Source organism: Rhincodon typus, chromosome 29 (genome assembly GCF_021869965.1).
Source record: "Rhincodon typus isolate 14 chromosome 29, sRhiTyp1.1, whole genome shotgun sequence".
Lineage (NCBI taxonomy): Eukaryota > Metazoa > Chordata > Chondrichthyes > Orectolobiformes > Rhincodontidae > Rhincodon > Rhincodon typus.
In genome coordinates, this window is record NC_063360.1 from 16,110,192 (window position 1) to 16,121,342 (window position 11,151).

General features: G+C 40.9%; 1 protein-coding gene across 1 annotated transcript in view; it reads right to left on the reverse strand.

Moving 5' to 3' along the window:
• The window catches only part of myo1f (myosin IF), a 135,755-nt gene that overhangs the window by 64,951 nt on the left and 59,653 nt on the right, over positions 1-11,151 (reverse strand). Inside the window, exons 5-8 of the mRNA XM_020511023.2 lie at positions 10,891-10,978; positions 9,786-9,875; positions 9,054-9,185; positions 7,189-7,323 (exon numbers count right to left, since the gene is read on the reverse strand). Of these exons, the coding sequence (XP_020366612.1) occupies positions 7,189-7,323; positions 9,054-9,185; positions 9,786-9,875; positions 10,891-10,978 (445 nt within the window). The remainder of the gene's footprint in view (positions 1-7,188; positions 7,324-9,053; positions 9,186-9,785; positions 9,876-10,890; positions 10,979-11,151) is intronic.

Genomic DNA, 11,151 nt, shown 5'->3' on the forward strand with positions numbered 1-11,151 from the left:
CAGCTCTACACCTTGTTATCTCTATTCTCTCTCAAGTTGCTCTTCAGCTCTTAATGTACTTGGAGAATCTCTTTGGATTATGCTTAACCTCTCTGCCAAGGCTATCTCAAATCCCTTCTTTGCCCTCCTGATTTCCCTCTTAAGAATGCCCCTACACCCCTTATATTCTTCAAGAGATTCACTTATTCCCAATTGTCTATAGATAATATATGACTCCTTCTTATTCTTACCAGAGCCTCAACTTCTTTATTCATCCATTGTTCCTTACTATTACCAGCCTTCCCCTGCACTCTAACAGGAATGTAATGCCTCTGAACTCTTGTTATCTCACTTTTGAAAGCATCCCGCTTGCCGTCGTTCCTTTACCTGTGAACAGTCCACTCCAATCAACTCTTGAAAGTTTCTGTCTCATACCATCAAAATTTGCCTTACTCTGATTGAGATATTTAACTTTTATACAAGGCCTATCCTTTTCCATAACTATTTAAAAGCCAATAGAATCATAATCACTGGTCCCAAAGTGCTCCCCCGCTTACACTTCAATCACTGGCCCTGATTTATTTCCCAACAGAAGGTCAAATTTTGCTCCTTCTCTAGTAGGTGCATCTACATATTGGTAGAGAACATTTTCTTGAACACATTTAACATATTCCTCACCATCCAAGCCCTTCATACTATGGCAGTCTATTTTTGGAAAGTTAAAATTCCCTACTATTACAACACTATTATTCTTACATATATCTGAGATCTCTCCATATATTTGTTCCTCAATTTCCCTCTGATTATTGGGCGCCTATAGTACAATCCCGTCAAGGTGATCATCCCAGTCTTATTTCCGAGTTCCAACCATATAGCTTCACTGGATGATCCCTCAGAAATATCCTCTCTAAGTACGGCAGTAATGTTTCCCTTGATCAAAAATGATAGACCCTTCCTCTCTTGCCTCCCTTTCTATCTTTCCTATGGCATCTAAACCCCAGAACATTGAGCTGCCATGCAGTCCCTCCCTCAGCCATATTTCTGCAATAGCTATGATATCCCAGCTCCATGTTCCCATACATGTCCTGAGTTCCTAAATCTTACCTGTAAGACCCTTGTATTGAAATAAATGCAGTGTAATTGTTCAGTGTTACCTCGTTCACTGATTTCATCTTGCCTGCCTTTTCTAATAACTTGCTCCTTTTTAATTCAGAGCCATCCTCATCTATCTTACTATTCTCACTACTGCTTAGGATCCCCCCACCCTCTCTCCCTACTAGTTTAAAGGCACCCGAATAGCACTAGCAGCTGTCTCCGCCAGGATATTGGTCCCCTTCCAGTTCAGGTGAAACCCATCCTTTTTGAACAGGTCTTTTCTGCACCAGAAGAGATCCCAATGTTCAGGTGAAACCCATCCTTTTTGAACAGGTCTTTTCTGCCCCAGAAGAGATCCCAATGTTCAGGTGAAACCCATCCTTTTTGAACAGGTCTTTTCTGCCCCAGAAGACATCCCAATGATCCAAAAATCTAAATCCTTGCCCACTGCACCATCTCCTCAGCCATTGATTTATCTGCCCTATCTTCTTCTTCCTACTCTGGCTAGCATATGTAAATCAGTGATTAACACCTTTGAGGTTCTGCTTTTTAACCTTCTACCTAGCTTCCTATATTCACTCTGCAAAGCCTCAACACTTTCCCTAAATATGTCATTCTTATCAACGTGTACAACAATTTCTGGCTTCTCACTCTCCCCTTGGACAATATGCTGCAACCGTTTTGAATCGTCCTTCGCCCTAGCTCCAGGGGAGGCAAAATACCATCCTGAATTCACACTCGCTGCTGCAGAATCTCCTGTCTGTGTCCCTGACAGGAGAGGCTCCTATAACAATTGCTTATTTGAATCTTGACATACCCCGCTTAACATAAGATTCAATCTTGGCGCTGAAGACCTGGCTGCCACTTGTATTTTCCTGTGAGAGACTATCCTTCTTAACAGTACCCAAAACATATATCTGTTTGAGAGAGGAATAGCCACAGGACACTCCTACTTTGCTACCTCTCCTGAGAGTCACCCAAGTATTTGACTGAACCTGTAGTGTAACCACCTCTCTAAATCTACTAATCATCACTCTCTGTGTCTCCTGTATGCTCCTCAGTGACTGTAACTGCTTCTCTAGCTGATCCAAATGGCCTGATATTAGACGGATCCAAAAACACATCTTGCAGACGTGGTCTTGAGAGACAGTCAACTGTTGCCTAATCTTTCACATCTGACAGGAGGTGCATACTGCTCCATTGACTGCCATAACTGCCTGTTAAAAATTGCTCACTTAGATTTGCCGAAAAAGATCCACACTTTGCTCAAATATAGTGTTTGTGGACTGATTTCTGGCACACTATGCTGGGAGAGCTTAAAAAAAACTTTATTCTTTGTTATAAGGCCTAAAAGAAGAAGCTCTAAAATAGAACCCTTTTTTAAATAAAAAAAACAAACCTCCCTTGCCACAGATGTTAATTTTAAGCATGCAAGAGAGAGAAAAAAAATTAACTTCTTAAAAATCCAGCATTTAGCTGAAACTCCCAGCAAACAAAGACAATCTCCTCCTCAAATCCTCTATCAGTCAGCTCTCAAATCTCCGAATCTGATTAAAGGAATGTCGATCCCTGATCCCCAATGTTATTTAAACCACTACTATCGAAACCTCGACAAACAAGTTGCTGTCATCTGAGTTCCATGGAAAAAACAAAAAATAATCTCTCTCTGGAGCTGTGGACATCTTGACAAACATGTGGACAGGCCTCTCCTATAAACCTCTGTGTCATCCAATCTCTTCTTCCTCACTTTTTATTCCTTCGCACATTTTTTGTTCTTTTTTGGACTATAAGAGTTTCAAAAGTAAACTTAAATGAAAAAAAATTCTGCTTCTGCTCAGGAAAACCAGAGGAAAATCACAAGATAAGCCTCCAAACTCAGGAGCAGTTGCAAGATCCACACAAGGAATACCACGGGTAAGAAATTCAAATTTCCAGCAGGGATTTGAACTGTGAATCTGACATCTCCTTAAGAGTGTGTGAGATTGGGCCCTGTCACAATTTCCAAAACAAAATGGAATGGCCTGCAAGCTTTAAAATTGTGGCTTTGCTCTCTCTACATTTTGGCTTCCTATAATGGATTTTCTTGGTACCTTAGTGTTGTACAGCATGGAAACAGAACCTTTGGTCCAACTTGTCCATGACAACCAGATTTCCTAAATTAATCTAGTCCCACTTGTCAGCATTTGGCCCATATGCCTCTAAACCCTTCCTGCTCATGTACCTATCCAGATGGCCTTTTAAGTGTTGTAATTGTACCAGCCTCCATCACTTTCTCTAGCAACTCGTTCCATACATGCACCACCCTCTGTGGGATAAGTTTTCCCCTTACGTCCCTTTTAAATTTTTTCACCCTCACCTATGCCCTTTAGTTTTGGAATCCCCTACCCTGGGAAAAAAGACCTTGATTATTCACCCTATCCCTGCCCTGCATGATTTTATAAACCTCTATAAGGTCACCCCTTAGCCTCTGACACTCCAGGGAAAAAAGCCCCAGCCTATTCAGCCTCTCCCTATAGTTCAAACACTCCAACCCTGGCAACATCGTTGTGAATCTTTCCTATACCGGGGAGACCAGAATTGAATGCAGTATTCCAAAAGCAGCCTAACCAATGTCAGGTACAGCTGCAACATGACTTCCCAACTCCTATACTTAATGCACTGACCAATAAAGGCAAGCGTACCTAATGCCTTCTTCACTACCCTGTCTACCTGGGTCTCCAGCTTCAAGGAACTATGAGCCTGCACCCCAATGTCTCTTTGTTTGGTAACACCCCCCAGGACTCTACTATTAAATGTATAAATCTGGCCCTGATTTGCCTTTTCAAAATGCAACACGTCACATTCATCTAAATTAAACTCCAATCGCCACTCCTTGACCCATCGGCCCATCTGATCAAGGTCCCATTGTACCCTGAGATAACCTTCCTCCATGTCCACTACACCTCCGACTTTAGTGTCATCTGCAAATACGAACGAGTAGGAGAACATGTGATCCAATGACTCAATTAAGGTAGATGAATAAGACCTTAACCTACACATTAGGTAGACAATGGACACAAGATATTAATTGGAGTATTGTTGAGGATATAGTTTTCTGGAACACTTTTCCCTTTAGGAAAGGGAGGTAAGGTTATTTTAGATAGGATCCTGTCCTGGAACATTTCTGACAGGGAAGGGCTGGCACAGTTGAATAGATTTTCAAAAGCATTAAACTGTCAGTGGCAAGAAAACAACAGAAACAGCATTTAAGATTAGCACAAATGAGCCAATATTCCAAATCCAACAGAACGCTGGAATTCTGTGATATCCCCCATGGCCACTGTAATGTCTGGCTGAAAGAATGGAAAACTAAGCATAAAGGTTAGTATTCCAAAATCATGGCACTCCTGATTTTCTGAATGTCATCCTGTGGAGCTAAGATTAAAGGTAGACGAAACCAAGGACAGTGTGGCTCAGAATTTGGACAAGTATAAACTAATGAGAGAGTGGTCAGTATAATTTTGTAAGGGGTAAGCCATGTCAAATGTACCCAGCTGGATGTTTTGAAGAGGTAACAGACTGGATAAGAGTTCATCGGTCCTAAAACCTGAACTCTGTTTATCTCTACAGTTGCTGCCAGGCCTTTTGAGATTTTCTAGCACTTTGTACATTTGTTCCAGATTTTTAGAATCTGCGGTTCTTTATTTTTAATGATAGCAACATAGAAGATAAGGGCAGGAGTAGGCCATTCGACCCCTCAAGCCTGCTCCACCATTCACTATGCTCATAGACGATCATCAAGCTCAATACCCTAATCCCATCCTCCCTTCATATCCCTGGGTCTCTTTATCCACAAGAGCTATATCTACATCCTTCTTGCAAACAAATAATATTTTGGCCTCAACCACCTTCTGTGGCTGTGAGTTCACAGGCTCATCATTCTCTGGGTGAAGAAATTTCTTCTCATCTCAATCCTAAAAGATTCATCCCTTATCTTTAAACTATGATCCTTGGTTCTGGATCTGCTACCATCAGGAACATCCTTCCTGCATCTAACCTGTTTAGTCCTGTTAGAATTTCATGGATTTTTATGTGATCTCCCCTCATTCTTCTAAACTCCAGTGAACACAATCTTAACTGATTCAGTCTCTCCTCATACGTCAGTCCTGACATCCCAGGAATCAATTTGGTAAATCTTTGCTGTGCTTCCTCTATAGCAAGAACATCCTTTTTTGGATAAGGAGAACAAAACTGCACAGAATATTCCATGTGTGGCCTCCCCAGTTGCCCTGTACAACTGCAGAAAGACATCCTTGTTCAAAAAGTACTCGAATCCTCTTGCTATGAAGACAATCGTACAGTTCGTCTTCCTTATAGCCTGTTATGCCTGTGTGCTTACTTTCAGAAATTGGTACACAAGGACACCCAGATATCATTGAATATTCCCCTCTCTCAATTTACTGCCATTTTAATAAGAATCTGACTTCCTACTTTCATGACCAACAGGTGGATAGTTTAGGGAATGTCTATGTCTATTATTTAAATGGACTTACAGAAGACAATTGACAAGGTTCCACATGAGAGACAAAAATTGCAGCATCAATCTATTGGCTGGTATCAAGTAGTGTTTAGAAGATAAGAGATAGACAGAAATTTAATAGACACATACTCAACAGGCAGGATGCAACTGATGTTGTTCCTCCAGGGATCCGTATTTGGGCCACAGCCTTTCATGTTTTTTATAAAGGGTTTGTGAGAAGGAAGACAGAGCCATACATCTAATTTTACCGACGACACCTTTTTAAGGGGCCATGGCAAATGGCGTAGATTGGAGCAAGAAGGTGAAGTGGAACATTGATAGATTAAGTGATTGGACACAACTGTGACAGATGGAGTTCAAATGGAAAGTTTGAGGTCTTTCACTTAAGACCTAAGATCAGAATAAATTTTAGATCACGAGAAGGTAGGAGTTGTGGATGAATGAAGAGATTTTGGGGTCCAAATACAGTAATTAACTAAAAATTACTGGATCGGCACAATAAATATGGTGAATGGAATGTTAGCCTTTTCCTAAAGAGAGCTGGAATACCAATGGGTAGAAGTTATGCTATAGCTGTATAGAGCATTAGTTTGGCCCCTTCTGCAATACTAAATTCACTTTCAGGCACCACACTTATGGACTGATATACTGGCTTTGAGAAGGCTGCTACACTTTGTTCTGTCCTGTTTGTGCCTACTGGTACCAGGATATTTGCTGCCATGATATGTCATACTGCAGCATTGATTGACCAGAATAGTATGGGGAGAAAATTATGAGGCCAACATGCATTGATTAGGTTTGTGTTCCCTTTATGTAGAAGTTTAATGAATACACTCATGAAGCAATTAAGATGATTAAATAATTGATAAGATAGGTGGAGAGCGACTATCTCCTCTGCTGGGAGACTCCAGAATAATGGGGCAGAACGTTAAAATTAGAGCTATGCAATTCAGAAGTGATTCAGAAAGCATATCTACACACAAACTGAAAGTTTCAAAACTGAGCTTGATGGTTTTCTGTGAGGGAAGAAGATTCAGAGTTATGGAGCTTAAGATACAGATCTATCATAATCAAACCTGAGTGATTGAATAATTTCAAGGGGCTGAATGGCCTCCTCGTTTCCTATATTAATTCACATTTGTCTAAATTACAATGGTTAAAAAAAATGCAGGTAGCAGAAACATGAACTGTCTGTTCAACACCAAACAGTTGAGGGAAACAGACGACAGTGGGTCAGCATTTGTAGACTAAGTAAATAAATTAAAATGTCACAAGTGGAGAAAGTCAAAATCTGAAATGCTGACTTCTTTGTTTTCATCACAGATGTTGACTAACATGCATTTGCAGCGGTTTTTGCTTTCTGTTTATGGATTAAAATGTGTCATATTGGTAAAGCAAAATAGTGATCACCAGTCCCAATGGATGACAATTAGTACATGATGCTCTGGGCATGGGCAATGAGGACAGGGCATGCGAATTCATCCCTTGTGGCCAGCAGACAAAGAATATCAGTTGGCAGAATCACTCAAGTCTTTTTGCATGGCAGCCTAACAATGGTACTCACATAAAAACAAAAAAAAAGCTGCCTCACTTACCATTGTTTCATTGAATTCTTTTTTGTCATCTGTCCCATCCACCTTGTAGGTGCCTGACTGGTTTAAGTAGAAGTAATACGTAGGATCAGCGATGCCTAGATTTTCAACCTGCTCTGCTGAAGCCCCTTCGAGCAGCTGTTTTGAAGAAAAAGTCAATTTGTTTTTGAGCCTATATTTTTGATTTCAACATTTGTTTGAATTTAGCTTCCAATCTTACTTGGAATATTGTATTATAACAGAACTCATGCTGACATAATGTTAGCATAATATTCTAATTTGGAGTGTTTTTTAAAAAAAATCATCACTGTCATCCTTAAAGCATCACAGATCCATGATTTTTCACATAAAGAACCATTTGGCTTGCAACATGCCTATGTAGACTCTTTCCTGGAATAACTGGAAACCTACTCTGTCCTCCCCCTGGGCCTGTACCTCTGTTTGCTTCCAATATATATTCAATTTCCCTTAAATGCCATAGTCATCACTTCATGCATTCTGAGCTCAAACATTCTGAATAAAGATGCTTTTCCAAACATCACCCCTCACAATCTCAGTGATACTTTTAAATTGATAACCGACATGGAAGCTAGGGAACTTGGGGAAATAAAAGTGATATTCTGAAAAGTGTCCATAATACAGGTGAGGTGGTGCAAAAAGTCTTAACCACATAAAGGTGGATTAATCACTGGGACCCGATCAGGTGTATCCCAGAACATTGTGGGGAGCTAGGGAAGAGATTTCTGGGTCCCTTGCTGAGATATTTGTATCAATGAAAGCCATGGGTCAGGTACCTGAAGACTCGAGGTTGGCTAATGTGGTGCCATTATTGAAGAAAGGTGGGAAGGAAAAACCAGGAAACTATAGACCAGTGAGCTTGATGTCAGTGTAGTGTAGGTAGTTGGAGGAGATTCTGAGGGACAGGATTTACATGCATTTGGAAAGGCAAGGACTGATTAGGGACAGTCAACATGGCTTTCTGTGTCGGAAATTGTATCTCACTAACTTGATTGAGTTATTTGAAGAGGTGGCAAAGAAAATTGATGAAAGCAGAGTGGTAGACGTTGTCTATATGGACTTCAGCAAGGCGTTCGACAAGGTTCCACATAGTAGACTGGCTAGCAAATTTAGATCACATGGAATGCAGGGAGAACTAGCCAACTGGATACAAAATTGGCTCGAAGGTAGGAGACAGAGGGTGGTGGTAGAGGGTTGTTTTTTGGGCTGGTGGCCTGTGACCAGTGGTGTGCTGCAAGGATCAGTGCTGGGTCCGTTGCTTTTCATCATTTATACAAATGATTTGGATGTGAATACAGGAGGTATGTTTAGTAAGCTTGCAGGTGGCACCAAAATTGGTGTTGTAGCAGACAGTGAAGAAGCTTATCTCAGAGTACAACGGGACCTTGATCAGATGGGCCAATGAGCCAAGGAGTGGCAGATGTAGTTTAATTTAGATAAATGTGAGGTGTTGCATTTTAGTATGTTTGTTTGGTAACCAGGGTAGGACTTAAGCAGTTAATGGTATGGCCCTGTGGAGTATTGCCGAACAAAAAGACCTTGGGGTGCAGGCACATAGTTCCTTCTGAAGGACTTTAATTATGTAGATTTGGTTCAGGGGTCATAGCAAAGTGGAAAAATACCACTTTTTCTAGGCAATAAATTTTCCAAGTTTTTGGCTGATGGCTGCTTTCTGTTTAAATTTGTTTAACTTCTAAACTCATCTTAATTTTCCAACAGGATTTCTGTTTTTCCTTACTGCTGTGCACCCACTGATCTCAAAGTAAGCATTTCGTCTTGGATACATTTACCCACAGAGATATTACACTCTCCACTTACTAAGGTCAGATTGTAAGGAAGTGGTGCATTACCTGGTAATATATGTGGAAGTTCCTCTCATTCTCATTCTGGCTAACGACGCGGGATTTCTCCAACAAAAAGTTTGAGATTTTACCTCCATCTGGCTCTCCACCACGACTAAACTGAATTTCGACATACTTTCCCTTTGGCAGAAATAATACATGTCAGTACAGAACAGCGATGCATACATCTCTTTCTCTCTCTCTCACACGCACACACGCACATTCAACAATCTGTGCAGTATTTTCAGAGAAGGTTTAATTGTTATGGAATGAGGGGGAGTTGAATGTGCATATGGCAATCACCAACCTCTATGTTGCAAGGACACCATGAAAATGCCTCCCATAGTGTATAATATAACAAAGTGAGTATTATTATTAATTAAAACAAAACAGTGCATGCCCCTATTCCGTAAACCAGTGTAAATATGTTGAGCTAATAGTAAGATACAGAATACCCAGTGGTCAAGCAGACAAATTCTTTGAATTCAGAATAGGTGATGAATGTTTTGTGGCAAATGAATTACTTACGTGAATGGGGCACCGAACTATCACAGAATTTCTTCCAGTTTTTTGCTATATCATTGGCAGAACATTATAGAAAAGTCTGGAGAAAGAATTTGTGTAACAATCTATATGGATGGCTTCATGTGAAAATTCATTCCCACTGGGGTCACTGTGAGTCACATGGCTCAGTGATTCTTAAATACTAAGATATTTGAAAAATCCACAACAGTGACTTACAAATCGACTGGAATTGTTGTTTCGTACAGTTTTGGCATTTCCAAAGGCCTCAAGCAAAGGGTTCGACTGTAGGATGATATCTTTTACATGCTAGAATAATGTAGATAAATTTAAAAAATGATGTACATTGCTTTGCCTCCATTACAAACACACAGCATACATCTGGCACAAGTGTTGCTTCCTATGTACCTGAAAAGTGTTCAGTTCCTGGATAATAAACATACAGGCTAGCAATTCTACATTTCCACATTCTTTAAATTTTGGGGGGTTTCTCCTGAGGAGTGAGGACATGGAGTACTGGCTGCAACCAGGTGAAATAAATAGAGAAGGGGACATTCCTAGTTCTTCTCAATACCTTCAAGGCTTCCCTGCAGGGTGTCACTGGCAGGGATACCAGAGAAAGCTGTTGTTAACCCTTATCCTAAGTGAGAAAACAAGCCTGTATGAAATGAGTGTAGAGTAGGTCCACAAATCCTTTACAATCAGGGTTTAGCTGCATATCCTTCCTCAGATCAGCTGGATATACATGTCCATACACACTGCCAGGCTAAATCTCACCTGGGCCAGACATACAGAGTGTGGATCTGAAAGTATTTTTGAGTTCAGTTCACTAATAAATGTCTGGGATCTGGAGACACGGGAGGAGATGTTGCAGCTGTTGCAACAACCGTAGAATAATAGAAACCTCCAACTCTGATCCTCTTCTTCATGCAACTGCAAAAGCAGGTCCACACTTTCTGCATGGTGTCATCAGGTGGCATCCTTTCTACACTCAAATCAGCCAATCTGAGTAAGGCTTCATGCACAGTCGGGGTTGTCCATTTCCCTGGGCTTTCCTCCGAACAGGTGCCTGCCTGGCATTTTGAAAAAAATAAAAATGAAGTAGGAGCCCCCTCATTTCCTGCCTGCCTGATTTGAATACAATGATACTATTTATGGCCCTTGTGGGAGTCACTGTCTTCCCCCACCCCCATGTTTTTCTTCAGCGAGTCCTTAGGGAGTCCTTAAGCTGTACACCGAGGGTGTAGTCTTTCATGCTTGATCGTTCTCAGACACAATGAAATGCTGAAATAAATTTTAAAAAAATCAGATCTTCTGTCATTACCTGGACCTTTGATCCTCCTCCTGACACTTTGGAGATGTACCCCATAATATATTTAGCTGCTACTGTTTTGCCAGCTCCACTTTCACCACTGGAAGCCAGAAAAAAAACATGAATAACTGCAATGATATAAATATCCACTGGTCTATATGCTTCACCTATCTAGGATATTTCAGATAACAAGGTGTAGAGCTGGATGAACACAGCAGGCCAAGCAGCATCAGAGGAGCAGGAAAGCTGACGTTTCGGGTCTGGACCCTGCTT